The 16,941-nt window shown below is 44.2% G+C and overlaps 1 protein-coding gene across 1 annotated transcript in view; it reads right to left on the bottom strand.

Moving 5' to 3' along the window:
• Window positions 1-16,941, bottom strand: part of poln (polymerase (DNA directed) nu) — a 265,214-nt gene that overhangs the window by 141,138 nt on the left and 107,135 nt on the right. Inside the window, exons 13-14 of the mRNA XM_063049749.1 lie at window positions 8,637-8,694; window positions 2,379-2,456 (exon numbers count right to left, since the gene is read on the bottom strand). Of these exons, the coding sequence (XP_062905819.1) occupies window positions 2,379-2,456; window positions 8,637-8,694 (136 nt within the window). The remainder of the gene's footprint in view (window positions 1-2,378; window positions 2,457-8,636; window positions 8,695-16,941) is intronic.

Raw genomic sequence — 16,941 nt, 5'->3', positions numbered from 1 at the left:
CTTACTTTCAGTGACTGATGAACAAGGACACCTAGATCTCGTTGTACTTCCCCTTTTCCTAACTTGACACCATTCAGATAGTAATCTGCCTTCCTGTTCTTGCCATCAGTGGATAACCTCACATTTATCCACATTAAACTGCATCTGCCATGCATCCGCCCACTCACCCAGCCTGTCCAAGTCATCCTGCATTATCTCAACATCCTCCTCACATTTCACACTGCCACCCAGCTTTGTGTCATCTGCAAATTTGCTAATGTTACTTTTAATCCCTTCATCTAAATCATTAATGTATATTGTAAATAGCTGCGGTCCCAGCACCGAGCCTTGCGGTACCCCACTAGTCACCGCCTGCCATTCTGAAAGGGACCCATTAGTCCCTACTCTTTGTTTCCTGTCTGCCAACCAATTTTCTATCCATGTCAGTACCCTACCCCCAATACCATGTGCTCTAATTTTGCCCACTAATTTCCTATGTGGGACCTTATCAAAGGCTTTCTGAAAGTCCAGGTACACTACATCCACTGGCTCTCCCTTGTCCATTTTCACAGTTACATCCTAAAAAAATTCCAGAAAGATGATTTCCCCTTCGTAAATCCATGCTGATTTGGACCGATCCTGTTACTGCTATCCAAATGTGCTGCAATTTCATCTTTTATAATTGACTCCAGCATCTTCCCCACCACTGATGTCAGGCTAACTGGTCTACAATTCCCTGTTTTCTCTCTCCCTCCTTTCTTAAAAAGTGGGATAACATTTGCTACCCTCCAATCCACAGGAACTGATCCTGAATCTATAGAACATTGGAAAATGATTACTAATGCATCCATGATTTCTAGAGCCACCTCTTTAAGTACCCTGGGGTGCAGACCATCAGGCCCTGGGAATTTATCAGCCTTCAGTCCCATCAGTCTACCCAACACCACTTTCTGCGTAATGTGAATTTCCTTCAGTTCCTCCGTTACCCTAGGTCCTCTGACCACTATTACATCTGGGAGATTGTTTATGTCTTCCCTAGTGAAGACAGATCCAACGTACCTGTTCAACTCGTCTGTCATTTCCTTGTTCCCCATAATAAATTCACCCATTTCTGTCTTCAAGGGCCCAACTTTGGTAAGGTAATGGTAAGACTCTTGGCAGTGTGGAGGGTCAGAGGGATCTTGGGGTCCAAGTCCATAGGACATTCGAAGTTGCTGAGCAGGTTGACTCTGTGGTTATGAAGGCATACAGTGCATTGGCCTTCATCAACTATGGGATTGAGTTCAAGAGCCGAGAGATAAGGTTACAGCTTTATAGGGCCTTGGTCAGACCCCACTTTGAGTGCTGCGCTCAGTTCTGGTCACCTCACTACAGGAAGAATGTGGAAACTATAGAAATGGTGCAGAGGAGATTTACAAGGAAGTGGCCTGGATTGGGGAGCATGCCTTATGAGAATATGATGAGTGAACTTGGCCTTTTCTCCTTGGAGCGGCGGAGGATAAGAGGTGACCTGATAGAGGTGTATAAGATGATGAAGCATTGATCGTGTGGATAGGCAGAGGCTTTTTCCCAGGGCTGAAATGGCTAACACGAGAGGGCACAGTTTTAAGATGCTTGGAAGCAGGTACAGAGGAGATGTCAGGAGTAAGTTTTTTACACAGAGAGTAGTGAGTGCATGGAATGGGTTGCCGGCAACAGTGGTGGAGGCAGATCTGATAGGGTCTTTTAAGCAACTCCTGGATAGGTGCTTGGAGCTTAGAAAAATAGAAGGCTATGAGCAGCCTTAGGTAATTTCTAAAGTAAGTTTATGTTCAGCACCGCATCGTGGGCCGAAGGGCCTGGATTGTACTGTCGGTTTTCTATGTTTCTATGTATTATCTAAGGATATAAATGGAGTGAAACAGCAAGGTAAAGAAACAAAGCAAAAAGATAAAAACATGGTTATCAATGGGAGTAGGGGCACCAGGGATTTCTGAGTTCAAGTTCTCGTAAAGTTGTACATCCACAGGAGTGGGGAAAGAGCACAGGAAAAGAATTTTAGACCACAAGACCATAAGACATAGGAGCAGAGTTAGGCCACTCAGCCCATCACCTGATTTATTTTCCCTCTCAACCCCATTCTCCTGCCCTCTCGCCGTAACATGTAATTTCCTTACCATTCAAGAATCTATCAATCTCTGCCTAATGACTTGGCCTCCACCACCTTCTGTGGTAATGAGTTCCACGGGGTCACTACCCTCTGACTAAAGAAATTCTTTCTCATCTCCGTCTAAAGGAACGTCCCTTTATTCTGAGGCTACATAAAATAAATGTATTTTTATTTTTAGCTTTATGTACAACATCTTTGGTATTTTTGGTTCAGCTTTAATCTGCTCCCACTCTGCTGTTGTTTTGCTTACCTGCTGCTAAAAATGTCCACCCATCCGATGAAAGAAACATGCTTCTCGGTGAGATCGATATCATGTCCGCCTCCCTTCCTACAAACAAAGCACAGGCAAAATGAAACTTTGCCCTGGATTCACATTAGTCCCTTTGCATTCTACAGAATATTATAAACTGATTCTGGCTTCTGCCACCTTCCTTTCCAGTGCTGATGAAGGGACTCGGCCTGAAACATCGACCATTAATTCCCCTCCATATTTACTGCCTGGCCAGCTGAGTTGCTCCAGTATTTTGTGTGTGTTAATCTTAAATTTTGCATTTTCAGCATTGCTTGCTTGACAACTTTCAGCCTGCTCTCTGACCAGAAGGGTCGGTCTGGCATTCACTTTATAGTTTCTGTGTTTTCAGGATGCCCCACCACCTCATGCCTCACAGTCGATGGATTAACAGATCACAGGACGCTCATGGTACAACAAGCAAACATGGCAGACTATTCTGTATCTTTGAAAAGGGTCATTTTTCAATTGATGTCATCAAGAGCACACTTACTCACCAGTAGGTTTGATAGCATCAGATAGCTCTGGGTCTGTACTCGCTGGAGTTTAGAAGAATGAAGGGGGATCTCATTGAAACCTACCAAATGTTGAAAGGCCTTCATAAAGTGGATGTGGAGAGGATGTTTCCTAAAGTGGGGGAGTTTAAGGTCATAGAGCACAGCCTCAGAATAGAAGGATGTCACTTTAGGAAGGGCAAAAGGAGGAATATCTTTAGCCAGAGGATGGTGAATCTGTGGAATTCAGTCCCTTAGACGGGATTAGAACGGGTGGGTACTTGATAGTTAGCATGTTCATGATGGGCCAAAGGGCCTGTTTCTGTGCTGTATGACTGGGAGACTCCATGAGCTTTTTGTGGATGCACAGCTTGGCCCTAACTGCAGCACACTGCCCGAGAAAGGACCGCACTCAGCCAGAAAAAGGGCAACACAGCATGTACTGGAGGAACTCAGCAAGTCAGGCCTGATGCTGGTGTTGCTCAAGATTTCTAGCGTCTGCAGAACCACTTGCATTTATGTTCAAGAACTAATGTATGTTTTGTCTTTCGTGGCTGTGGACAAGTGGTGCACTTTGTGCCTCAGGAGAGAGGCTGACACACTGAGGAACATTTGTGAGTGGGCAGGGGGTGTGTAGTGTACAGCAGCCAAGAGGGGTGTGATCTGATGGTTGCCGTGTAGGTGAGGGAGTTGTAATAAAGGGTCTGTGACTGCTAAGATTTGTTTACCCTTAAAAAATTTCATTTGCAATCAATTACAGAGTTTTAAAGTTAATTATCTTGAAAATTAAACAGATTATTTTTATTTGTCACAAGTACATCGAAACATACATCATTGCAAAATGGATCATTTAACATCAATAACCAACAGTCCAAGGATGAGCTGGGGGCAACTTACAAGTGTCGCCATGCTTTCAGTGCCAATGTAGCATACCCACAACTTACTAACCCTAATCCAAATGTCTTTGGAATGTGAAAGGAAACTACAGCACCTGGGGAAGACCCACACAGTAACAGGGAGGACATAAAAACTTCTTACAGACAACTGTAGGAATTGAACCTGGGTTGTTGGCGCTGTAAAGTGTTATGCTAACCACTGCACTACTGTGCTGCCCATGGATAGGAAAAGCAGCAGATACCACACTCCTGCTGGTATTGGCTGAAAGTCTTTCCAACTGTTGCAGTCTGAGCAGGTGTACTTTAAATATCTTCATCACATTATGAACTTGTCCTCAGATATACGGAAAACTCTATTTGGATTTCTTTCCATCCAACTAAATTCAGTGATTTCAACCTGTTTCCAGAAAGCAGAATATTAATTGGTATTTCAGCCTTTATGAAGGTTTTACTGCCAGATGCTTGATGGGAAAGTTACAGGATGCACTACTGTCTAACATAACACTGGCAGACTCTATCAGTTCTCTCTCCCAGCCCCAGCATTCTCTCTTCTCCCTCTTTTCTTCTTCACCACTTGCAAAGCCCAAGGGAGGACCATGACCATCCGAGGAGAGGGATTGGGAGCAAGAATAGGCTGAGCCTGTTCCGCCACTCATCATAATCACAAATCATCTCCACATCCTGAGTCCTGATGAAGGGTTTCAGCCCAAATCATCGACTGTTTACTCTTTTCCATAGATGCTGCCTGGTCTGCTGAGTTCCTCCAGCACTTTGTGTATGTTGCTTTTGATCTCCACATCTCCTCCAATATCTCTGCATTCCTGGATTTCCTTCATATCCTGAAATCTACATTTGGCTGTACAGGATATTTATAGGCACATGGCAATAAACTTGTACTTGAACTTGGAGGCGGGGGGGAAACAATGACAAAGCCTCCACAGCCCTCTCCCTTCATATTTTACCTCATTCAGTCCAAAACAACCTCAATTATTCTGAGACAACTACCCCCTGCTTCCACACTCCTTAGCCAGGAGAAACATCCTCTCTGCATCTTCTCATACTCTCCTTATACAAACCCACCATCCCAGCAATTAGTTGGTAATTCTCTGTTGCACCACCTCTAAAGTAGGGAATCAAAACTGTACACAGTATTCCAGGTGAGGTCCCACAAAGGCTTGATCATTTTCAATAAGACTTCTTTACGCCTTTATTTCAGTCCTCTCATAATACACACAGTGGCCTCTTTATTAGGCACCTCCTGTGCCTAACAAAGTGGCCACTGAGTGTACGTTCGTGGTCTTCCGCTGCTGCACCCCATCCACTTCAAGGTTCAACACGTTGTGCATTCAGTGATGTTCTTCTGCGTGGTTAGTTGAGTTACTGTTGCCTTGAACCTGTTTGGCCATTCTCCTCTGACTTCTCACATTAACAAGATGTTTTTGCCCACAGAACTACGGCTCGCCGTATAATTTTTGTTTCTCGAACCATTCTCTGTAAACTCTAGAGGCTACTATGCATAAGAATCCCAAGAGATCAGCAGTTTGTGAGATACTCAAACCACCCTGTCTGGCACCAACAGTCAGAGTCACTGAGATCACATTTCTTCCCATTCTGCTGTTTGGTCTGAACCTTTTGACCATGTCAGCATGCTTTTATGCATCGAATTGCTGCCACATGATTGGCTGATTAGATATTTGCATTAAGAAACAGGGCAATAAAATGGACAGTGAGTGTATAAGCCAACACATTATTTGTCTTCGTAATTGCTTTCTGCATCTACCCATAAGCTTTCAGTGTGTAAAAGGATATGTGGTCCCTTTGAACTTCAACATTTTTACTGTTTAAAAATGCTCTGCTTCACTGTTTAGCACACAAATGGATAATCTCACATCCCCCCACCTCCCATACTATTCCATCTGTCATGTTGTCTCTTAGCTCATTTAGCTCATGTGTTTCCCCTGGATGCCTTTACATCCTCCTTCCTCCTCATTATAAAACATATTCAATCTACATTCACTCTGTACCATCAGCAAAGTCAGAACTATTACATATAGTCACAACAGCCTAAATCACCGATGTACACTCAGTGGCCACTTTATTAGGTACACCAGTGTACCTGTTCATTAATGCAATTATCTAATCAGCCAATCATGTGGCAGCAACTCAATGCATAAAAGCATGCAGGCATGGTCAAGAGGTTCAGTTGTTGTTTAGACCAAACATCAGAATGGGAAAGAAATGTGATCCAAGTGACTTTGACTGTGGAATGATTGTTGGTGCCAGACTGGGTGGCTTGAGTATCTCAGAAACTGCTAACAAAGCTTTTTTGTCCACAGAATTCTTTTGGGATTTTCACACACAACAGTCTCTATAGTTTGCAGAGAACAATGTGAAAATCAAAACACATTCAGTAAGCAGCAGTTCTGTGGGTGAAAATATCTTGTTAATGAGATAGGTCAGAGGAGAATGGCCAGACAGGAAGGCGACAGTAACTCATGTTACAACAGTGGTGTAGCAAAAGAGCATCTCTGAATGCATAACACTTCGAACCTAGGTAGGCTACAGCAGCAGAAAACCATGAACGCAACTAATAAAGTAGCAAATAAAGTGACCACTGAGTGTAAATTGTGAACAACTGCTCATAGCCTGGCACTTTGACAAAAAGTCACTTATTCACATTCTTTGCTTTCTATCCAGTTCTCAGTCTGTTAACTTCACCCCAGCAGGGTGCACTCCAACCTTGTTGATCAACCTCATGTGTAGCTACTTTTCAATTGACTTCTGAAGATCTGGAGATAACACTCCGTGCTGTCCCTTAGATATTCTAATCACACTCTCATGAATTCCAATAGGACATAGAACAGTTCATCATCGTACAGGCCCTTTGGCCACAATGTTGTGCTGACCCGTTAACCCACTCTAAGATCAATCTGACCCTTGCCTACCACACACGAGGAAATCTGCAGATGCTGAAATTCAAGCAACACACATCAAGGTTGCTGGTGAACGCAGCAGGCCAGGCAGCATCTCTAGGAAGAGGTACAGTAGACGTTTCGGGCTGAGACCCTTCATCAGAACTAACTGAAGGAAGAGCTAGTAAGAGATTTGAAAGTGGGAGGGTGAGGGGGAGATCCAAAATGATAGGAGAAGACAGGAGGGGGAGGGATGGAGCCAAGAGCTGGACAGTTGATTGGCTAAAGGGATATGAGAGGATCATGGGACGGGAGGCCTAGGGAGAAAGAAAAGGGGGAGGGGGGAAAACCCCAGATGATGGGCAAGGGGTATAGTCAGAGGGACAGAGGGAGAAAAAGGAGAGAGAGAGAAAGAATGTGTGTATATAAATAAATAACAGATGGAGTAGGAGGGGGAGGTGGGGCATTAGTGGAAGTTAGAGAAGTCAATGTTCATGCCATCAGGTTGGAGGCTACCCACATGGAATATAAGGTGTTGTTCCTCCAACCTGAGTGTGGCTGATGGAATATAAGGTGTTGTTCCTCCAACCAACGGAATATAAGGTGTTGTTCCTCCAACCTTGCCTACCACATAGCCTTCCATTTTTCTTTCATCCATGTGCCTATTTCTGAGTCTCTTAAATGTCCCTAATGTATCTCCCTCTACCACTACCCTGGGGAGCACATTCTACGTACCCACCACTCTGTTAAAATCCTACCTCTGACATCCTCCTCATACTTTCCTCCGAACATTATGCCCCCTCGTATTAGCCATTTCCAACCTGGGGGAAAGTCTCTGGCTGTCCAGTCTACCTTAACATCTTGTAAACCTCTATCAAGGCAGGTCTCTTCTTTCTGAAAAATTAGACTATCAGACAAATCCTAATAGATTAGTTAAGCATTAGTTCTTTTTCATAAATCCAAGCTGACTTCAGTGAAATCTATTTTTCTTTTCTAGTGATTCTATTATTATATACTTCATTACAGACTGCATCAATTTCCCTCTCAGTGACGTTGGGCACTCTCTGCATTTCTCTGGAACCTCTACCCATAGTAAGTCGTGGGCATGTTATGTTGCCGGCAGAAGCATTGGCGACACCTGGAGGCTGCCCCCAAAACATCCTCGGACTGTGTGGGGCATTGACTCAAATGACACAATTCACTGTACATTTTGATAGTTTGATGTGCTATTTCCATCATTAAAGACCCCCATCACCCAGGACAAGCCCTCTTCTCACTGCTACCATCAGGGAGGAGGTATAGGAGCTTGAAGACACACACTTCACATTTCAGGAACAGCTCCTTCCCCTCCGCCATCAGATTTCTGAACAGACATTAAACCCATGTACACTACCTCGCCATTTTTTGCTCTCTTTTTGCATTACTTATATAATTTAATTTTTATATATACTTACTATAATTTATAGTTTTTTATTATTCTATATTACAATGTACTACTGTCACAAGACAACTAATTTTATGACATTTTCCAGTGATATTCAACCTGATTCTTATGTTTCAATGTACGTGGTGAATAAAGTTAATCTTTTAATCTTTAAGAAATCTCTTTAAAAGTCCAGTAATCTCTTGCTATACAGCTCAGCAGCTTTTTACTTCCAGGTTATTTAATTATCTGAATTTGACTTCCACAGCAGTCATGGGGAGATTGGAATTCACATTTCCACATCACTGCTCCAAGTTTCTTAAAATAACCACTCTACTAGCATGCCACATCTAGCTGCTCCTCGAGGCGATTTGAGGAGATGTCCTACCCTCTGCTGGGGCCAAGCCAGGAAGGTCAATAAATTCTGGCCTCTCCTGATGACTCAGATTGAAAAAACAGGACAACATGACGCCAACCTCTGTTATATACTCTACCTCGGATATACTGTAGTTTGGTCATTTGGACTGGCTGCTTTGGAATTGCTTGAATATTCTGAAAGAAACACAGAAAACCACAAATGTTGAGTTCTCCTTCAGAAGACTAGCTCCCAGAAAAGCATATCAGTGCCTCTGCATCCTGATGAGGCTAAAGCAGGGGTTCTCAACCTTTTTAATGCCATGGACCCCAACCATTAACTGAAGGGACTGCAGACCCCAGGCTGGAAGCTCCTGGACCGAAGAAATTTACCTTGTCCTGTGCATGCTTACAAATTTTTATTTTTGTACCATAGAAAGCATACTGTCTTGATGCATCACGGTTTGCTACGGCAATTGCTCTGTATGTGATTGCAAGAAGCTGCAGAGAGTTATGGACACAGCTCAGCACAATGTGGAAGCCAGACTCGTCTCCATGGACTCTGCCTATACATCTCACTGCCGCAGTAAAACAGCCAGCATAATCAAAGACCCACACCCGCCCCCCACACACCTTGCGTGTTCTCTTTTCTTTCCCACCCCACTTCCCATTCAGACAGAAGATACAGAAGTCTGAAAGCACATGCCATCAGGCTCAAGGGCAGCTTTTACCCTGCTACTGTACACCATTGTTGCACATTCTCTGTAGCTATTACATTTTATTCTGCATTGTTATTTTGTTGGGACCCTCCGTTGGTCACGGTTGACCATGAATGTTGCGTCCTGGCTGTCTACATGGTACGCAAGCCAGGGCAGTATGATATGCAGAGCGACCTGTGGCCCATGAAGCAGGCTCCCCCTCTCCGCACAGCTGATGAATCCAAAGGAATGGCACCAGCGGCATCACAGGGGTTGCCATGAGTGGGTATAGCCGCAAGGCCGCGCAGGTTTGAGATCAGAGTTTTCCTTCTGGCACCAGTGGTCGCATAACTGGAACTTGTGATATGCACGAGCTGCTCATACAACCATCCACCACCGTGATGAAGAGGGAACACTGTGACTTACTGGAATAGGTAAGCTGAATTTACAGCCACCATTCCATGTGCCCCAAGTGATCACCCTACCTCCGTACCTGTAATAATATCATACCAATTTACCAATTTATCAATAGCTTCTATTAAATGTAAGGAAAATCCTATGGGAACAGAATTGAAATTAGATTTTTAAATTTTTTATTATTTATTACTGTCACATGTACAGTGAAAAGTTTGTCTTACATATTGTTCATATGGATCAAATCATTACATAGAGCATTGAAGTAGAACAAAGTAAAACAGTAACAATGCAGGTGCAGTCACTTTACAATCATTTAGTTATCCAGCATGTAAACAGGCCCTTTCTCAGCTAGTCCCATTTGCCTGCATTTGACCCAATTAGAATTGGAATTGGAACTGGTTTATTATTGTCATATATATGCTCAGTGACAAGCTGGTCTTGTGTACTGTTTCATTCATTCATTCATTATGTGCCATGCCATATAACGTGGGTGATCATGGTCTTTCCATGACCGTGACTGTTCTTGGCAAATTTTCCTACAGAAGTAGTTTGCCACTGCTTCTTCTGGGTAGTGTCTTTACAAGACGGGTGACCCCAGCCATTATCAACACTCTTCAGAGATTGTTTGCCTGGCATCAGTGGTCACATAACTAGAAATTGTGATATGCACCAGCTGCTCATACAACCATCCACCACCTACTCCCATGGCTTCTCGTGACCCTCACTGGGGGCTAAGCAGGTGCTCCACCCTGCCCAAGGGTGAACTGCAGGCTAGCAGAAGGAAGGAGCACCTTACACCTCCTTTAGAACATAGAACATAGAATACTACAGCACAGTACAGGCCCTTCGGCCCACAATGTTGTGCCGACCCTCAAACCCTGCCTCCCATATAAGCCCCCACCTTAGATTCCTCCATATACCTGTCTAGTAGTCTCTTAAACTTCACTAGTGTATCTGCCTCCACCACTGACTCAGGCAGTGCATTCCACGCACCAACCACTCTCTGAGTAAAAAACCTTCCTCTAATATCCCCCTTGAGCTTCCCACCCCTTACCTTAAAGCCATGTCCTCTTGTATTGAGCAGTCGTGCCCTGGGGAAGAGGCACTGGCTATTCACTCTATCTATTCCTCTTATTATCTTGTACACCTCTATCATGTATCCTCTCGTCCTCCTTCTCTCCAAAGAATAAAGCCCTAGCTCCCTTAATCTCTGATCATAATGCATACTTTCTAAACCAGGCAGCATCCTGGTAAATCTCCTCTGTACCCTTTCCGATGCTTCCACATCCTTCCTATAGTGAGGTGACCAGAACTGGACACAGTACTCCAAGTGTGGCCTAACCAGTGTTTTATAGAGCTGCATCATTACATCGCGACTCTTAAACTCTATCTCTCGACTTATGAAAGCTAACACCCCATAAGCTTTCTTAACTACCCTATCCACCTGTGAGGCAACTTTCAGGGATGTGTGGACATGTACCCCGAGATCCCTCTGCTCCTCCACACTACCAAGTATCCTGCCATTTACTTTGTACTCTGCCTTGGAGTTTGTCCTTCCAAAGTGTACAACCTCACACTTCTCCGGGTTGAACTCCATCTGCCACTTCTCAGCCCACTTCTGCATCCTATCAATGTCTCTCTGCAATCTTTGACAATCCTCTACACTATCTACAACACCACCAACCGCTGTGTCGTCTGCAAACTTGCCAAACCACCCATCTACCCCCACATCCAGGTCGTTAATAAAAATCACGAAAAGTAGAGGTCCCAGAACAGATCCTTGTGGGACACCACTAGTCACAATCCTCCAATCTGAATATACTCCCTCCACCATCACCCTCTGCCTTCTGCAGGCAAGCCAATTCTGAATCCACCTGGCCAAACTTCCCTGGATCCCATGCTTTCTAACTTTCTGAATAAGCCTACCGTGTGGAACCTTGTCAAATGCCTTACTAAAATCCATATAGATCACATCCACTGCACTACCCTCATCTATATGCCTGGTCACCTCCTCAAAGAACTCTATCAGGCTTGTTAGACACGATCTGCCCTTCACAAAGCCATGCTGACTGTCCCTGATCAGACCATAATTCTCTAAATGCCTATAGATCCTATCTCTAAGAATCTTTTCCAACAGCTTTCCCACCACAGACGTAAGGCTCACTGGTCTATAATTACCCGGACTATCCCTACTACCTTTTTTGAACAAGGGAAGAACATTCGCCTCCCTCCAATCCTCCGGTACCATTCCCGTGGACAACGAGGACATAAAGATCCTAGCCAGAGGCTCAGCAATCTCTTCTCTCGCCTCGTGGAGCAGCCAGGGGAATATTCCGTCAGGCCCCGGGGACTTATCTGTCCTAATGTATTTTAACAACTCCAACACCTCCTCTCCCTTAATATCAGCATGCTCCAGAACATCAACCTCACTCATATTGTCCTCACCATCATCAAGTTCCCTTTCATTGGTGAATACCGAAGAGAAGTATTCATTGAGGACCTCGCTCACTTCCACAGCCTCCAGGCACATCTTCCCACCTTTATCTCTAATTGGTCCTACCTTCACTCCTGTCATCCTTTTTTTCTTCACATAATTGAAGAATGCCTTGGGGTTTTCCTTTACCCTACTCGCCAAGGCCTTCTCATGCCCCCTTCTTGCTCTTCTCAGCCCCTTCTTAAGCTCCTTTCTTGCTTCCCTATATTCCTCAATAGACCCATCTGATCCTTGCTTCCTAAACCTCATGTATGCTACCTTCTTCCTCCTGACTAGATTTTCCACCTCACTTGTCACCCACGGTTCCTTCACCCTACCATTCTTTATCTTCCTCACCAGGACAAATTTATCCCTTACATCCCGCAAGAGATCTCTAAACATCGACCACATGTCCATAGTACATTTCCCTGCAAAAACATCATCCCAATTCACACCCGCAAGTTCTAGCCTTATAGCCTCATAATTTGCCTTACCCCAATTAAAAATTTTCCTGTCCTCTTTGATTCTATCCTTTTCCATGATAATTATAAAGGCCAGGGAGCGGTGGTCACTGTCCCCCAGATGCTCACCCACTGAGAGATCTGTGACCTGACCCGGTTCATTACCAAGTACTAGATCTAGTATGGCATTCCCCCTGGTCGGCCTGTCCACATACTGTGACAGGAATCCATCCTGGACACACTTAACAAATTCTGCCCCATCTAAACCCTTGGAACTAATCAGGTGCCAATCAATATTAGGGAAGTTAAAGTCACCCATGATAACAACCCTGTTATTTTGGCACCTTTCCAAAATCTGCCTCCCAATCTGCTCCTCTGTATCTCTGCTGCTACCAGGGGGCCTATAAAATACCCCCAGTAGAGTAACTGCTCCCTTCCTGTTCCTGACTTCCACCCATATTGACTCAAAAGAGGATCCTGCTACATTACCCACCTTTTCTGTAGCTGTAATAGTATCCCTGACCAGTAATGCCACCCCTCCTCCCCTTTTTCCTCCCTCTCTATCCCTTTTAAAGCACTGAAATCCAGGAATATTGAGAATCCATTCCTGCCCTTGTGCCAGCCAAGTCTCTGTAATGGCCACTACATCATAATTCCATGTATGTATCCAAGCTCTCAGTTCATCACCTTTGTTCCTGATGCTTCTTGCATTGAGGTACATACATTTCAGCCCTTCTACCTTACTGTCTTTACACCGTTTATTCTGCTTCTCTTTCCTCAAAGCCTCTCTGTATGTTAGATCTGGCTTTACTCCATGCACTTCTTTCACTGCTCTATCGCTCTGGGTCCCATCCCGCTCGCAAATTAGTTTAAACCCTCCCGAACCATGCTAGCAAACCTACCTGCAAGGATATTGCTCCCCCTCGAGTTCAGGTGCAACCCATCCAATCTGTACAGGTCCCACCTTCCCCAGAAGAGATCCCAATGATCTAAAAATCTAAAACCCTGCTCCCTACACCAATTCCTCAGCCACGCATTCAACTGCCATCTCCTCCAATTCTTACCATCTCTGTCACGTAGCACTGGCAGCAATCCTGAGAACGTCACCCTTGAGGTCCTGTTCTTCAGCCTTCTACCTAATTCCCAAAACTCACACTTCAGGACCTCATCCCTCTTCCTGCCTATGTCGTTGGTCCCAACATGTATCACGACTTCTGGTTGCTTTCCCTCTCATACCAGGATGTCGTGCACCCGGTCAGAGACATCCCGGACCCTGGCACCTGGGAGGCAACAAACCATGCGGGTGTCCTTCTCACGTCCACAAAATCTCCTCTCTGCTCCCCTGAATATAAAGTCTCCAATGACGACATGTCTTCTTTGTTGAGACATATCTCCTCCCCGCCACCCATACTGTTTATAGAGTACAACTCAACACACAGTGCATTGTGGTTGTACAAGAGGAAACAATACACGGCAGAATTAAGTGTAACAATGACAGAGGAAGTGCAGAGCAGGTAGACAATAAGGTGCAAGATCGTAATGAGGTAGATTATGGGATCCTTGTACCAGGGAAGCATTTAATAGCAACTGAAAGAACAGGAGGATCTCTGCACTTCCAGGAAATGAAATGTATGATATGTGCCATAATTCTTTGAACTGAGTTGGTCCCAAAATTTCAATAGGTTTCCCTAACAAAAATCCATTCATTTGCTGCTTTAGTTTTTAACTAACCCGCAGGTTACACTGGAGGAATTGTGTTGTTCTTCTCAGAGCAAAGAGATGAAGGAGATTTGGCAAAGGTGGACACAATCACAGCTAGGTTAGAAAATGAAGTAATTCCCATTAAAACACAGTTCAATTGGGTCCACATACATAAAGTGTTAGCAGAAAATCGAAGGAGAATTGGAAATGGAATTGATATATTATTGCCACATGTACCAAGGTACGGAGTGTAAAGATTGTTTCACACAGGTCAAATCATTACACAGTGCATTGAGCTAGAACAAGGTGGAACAATAACAATGCAGAAGCAAGTGAAAAAGTTGTAGAGAAAGTGCAGTGCAGACAGAGAATAAGGTGCAAAGACATACCAAGCTTAACTGTGAGGTCAATAGATCAATGTGAAGAAACACTTTTTGTTTACGCAAAGTGTCTCAAATCTGGCAGAGACAAAATGAATTAGTGCAACAAGCAAAATGCTGGAGGAACTCAGCACATCAGAATCAGAATCAGGTTTTGTTAGCTTTGTTAACTTAGCAGCAGCAGTTCAATATAATACCTAATCAGGCAGAGAGAAAAAAAATAATAAATAAAATAAAAATAATAATAAGCAAGTAAAGCAATTACGTATATTGAATAGATTTTTTAAAATGTGCAAAAACAAAAATACTGTATTTTTTTTAAAGTGAGGTAGTGTCCAAAGATTCAATGTCCATTTAGGAATTGGATGGCAGAGGGGAAGAAGCTGTTCCTGAATCACTGAGTGTGTGCCTTCAGGCTCCTATCTGATGGTAACAGTGAGAAAAGACCATGTCCTGGGTGCTGGAGGTCCTTAATAATGGACGCTGCCTTTCTGAGACACCACTCCCTAAAGATGTCCTGGGTACTTTGTAGCCTAGTACCCAAGATGGAGCTGACTAGATATACCTATAGCATCTTTCGGTCCTGTGCAGTACGCCCTCCACACCAGACAGTGATGCAGCCTGCCAGAATGCTCTCTACGGTACAACTATAGATGTTTTTGAGTGTATTTGTTGACATGCCGAATCTCTTCAAACTCCTAATAAAGTATAGCCGCTGTCTTGCCTTCTTTATAACTACATCGATATGTTGGGACCAGGTTAGATCCTCAGAGATCTTGACACCCAGGAACTTGAAGCTGCTCACTCTCTCCACTTCTGATCCCTCCGTGTTGTGTCTGTTGCTCTGGATTTCCAGCATCTGCAGAATCTTGTGAAAATTAATTGGTGCCTCTAGACATTGGAACAGAATTAGGCCATTCAGTCCACGGAATTTGCTTCGTCATTCCATCACAGCTGATTTATTATCCCGCTGAGCCCCATGCTCCTGCCTTCTCCCCATAACCTTTGATGCCCTTACTAACTGAGAACCTATTAACCTCTGTTTGGTCTCTATAGCCGTCTGTGGAAATGAATTCCACAGATTCGCCACCCATTGGCTGAAGAAATTTCTCCTCATTTCTGTTCTAAATGGATATCCCTCTATTCTGAGGCTGTGCCCTCTGGTCCCAGACTTACCCACTATAGGAAGCGTCCTCCCACATCCACTCTATCTAGGCCTTTCAATATTCTATAGGTTTCAATGAGATTTCCTGCCCCCCCCCCACCTTTCTTCTAAATTCCAATGAGTACAGGCCCAGGGCCATCAAATACTCCTCATATCCTGGGATTGTTCTCGTGATCCTCCTCTGAACCCTCTCCAGTGCCAGCACATCCTTTTGTAGATAAGGGGCCCAAAACCGCTCAGTTTACAGGAAAACAGGGATCCTAAAAAGAAAAGATTCTTCTGGTCTACCCTATTATTATTACCCTCCTTCCCCAGTGTCTGCCTCCCTTTTTCCTATTCATTTCACCAATTTGTCCTCAATTCTAACCGAGCTCAAATCAGTCCCGGTGACAGAGGCTTGCAGATTACAATTCCACAGCTCCAGCAACCTCTGGTTCTTTCTGTGTGGAGTTTTCACATTCTCTCTGTGACCATAAGCTTTCCCCTGGGGGCTCTGATTTCCCGCTACAAACCAAAGTTAGGGTGATAGGTTAATTGGACAGTGCAAATGAGGGGAAATAAGGAGGGAATGAAAGGAGCCCCTACCTAAAGAAAGATGTGCTGGCCCTTGAGAGGGTCTGGAGGAGGTTCACAAGAATGAAAAGTTTAACCTCTGATGTCTCTAAGCCTTTACTCATTGGATGAGGCCTACCAGATACAGAAAGGCCTGGGTAGAGTGGACAGGGAAAGGATGTTTCCATTGGTGAGAGAATCTGAGATCTGAGAGCAGAGCCTTAGAATAAGGGAATGAGGAGAAATTTCTTCAAGACAAGGAGTAATGAATCTGTGGAATTCATTGTGGAGAACAAGTGATAGGGTTGTGATGGGGTGTATTTAAGGCAAAAGTTGATAGGTTCTTGGTTGGTAAGGAGGTTAGGGGTTAAAGGAGGAACATGAGAAAATGGGTATAATAATCAAGAAGCCATGAGTGAATGGTGGGGCAGACGTGATGGGCTGAATGGCCTAATTCTGTTCCAAATCTGATGGGACTGATGGAATTTCTCTGCTGAGAGCTGACATGGAGTTGATGGGCCAAACGTTCTCCTCTTTCATGTAATAATTAAGTAACCAGTAGGAGGTAGATTAGTCAAACTGGCATTAGGTTCATTCA

Source organism: Mobula hypostoma, chromosome 5 (assembly GCF_963921235.1).
Source record: "Mobula hypostoma chromosome 5, sMobHyp1.1, whole genome shotgun sequence".
In the NCBI taxonomy this organism is placed as follows: Eukaryota; Metazoa; Chordata; class Chondrichthyes; order Myliobatiformes; family Myliobatidae; genus Mobula; species Mobula hypostoma.
This window is presented reverse-complemented; position numbering and strand designations above follow the sequence as displayed.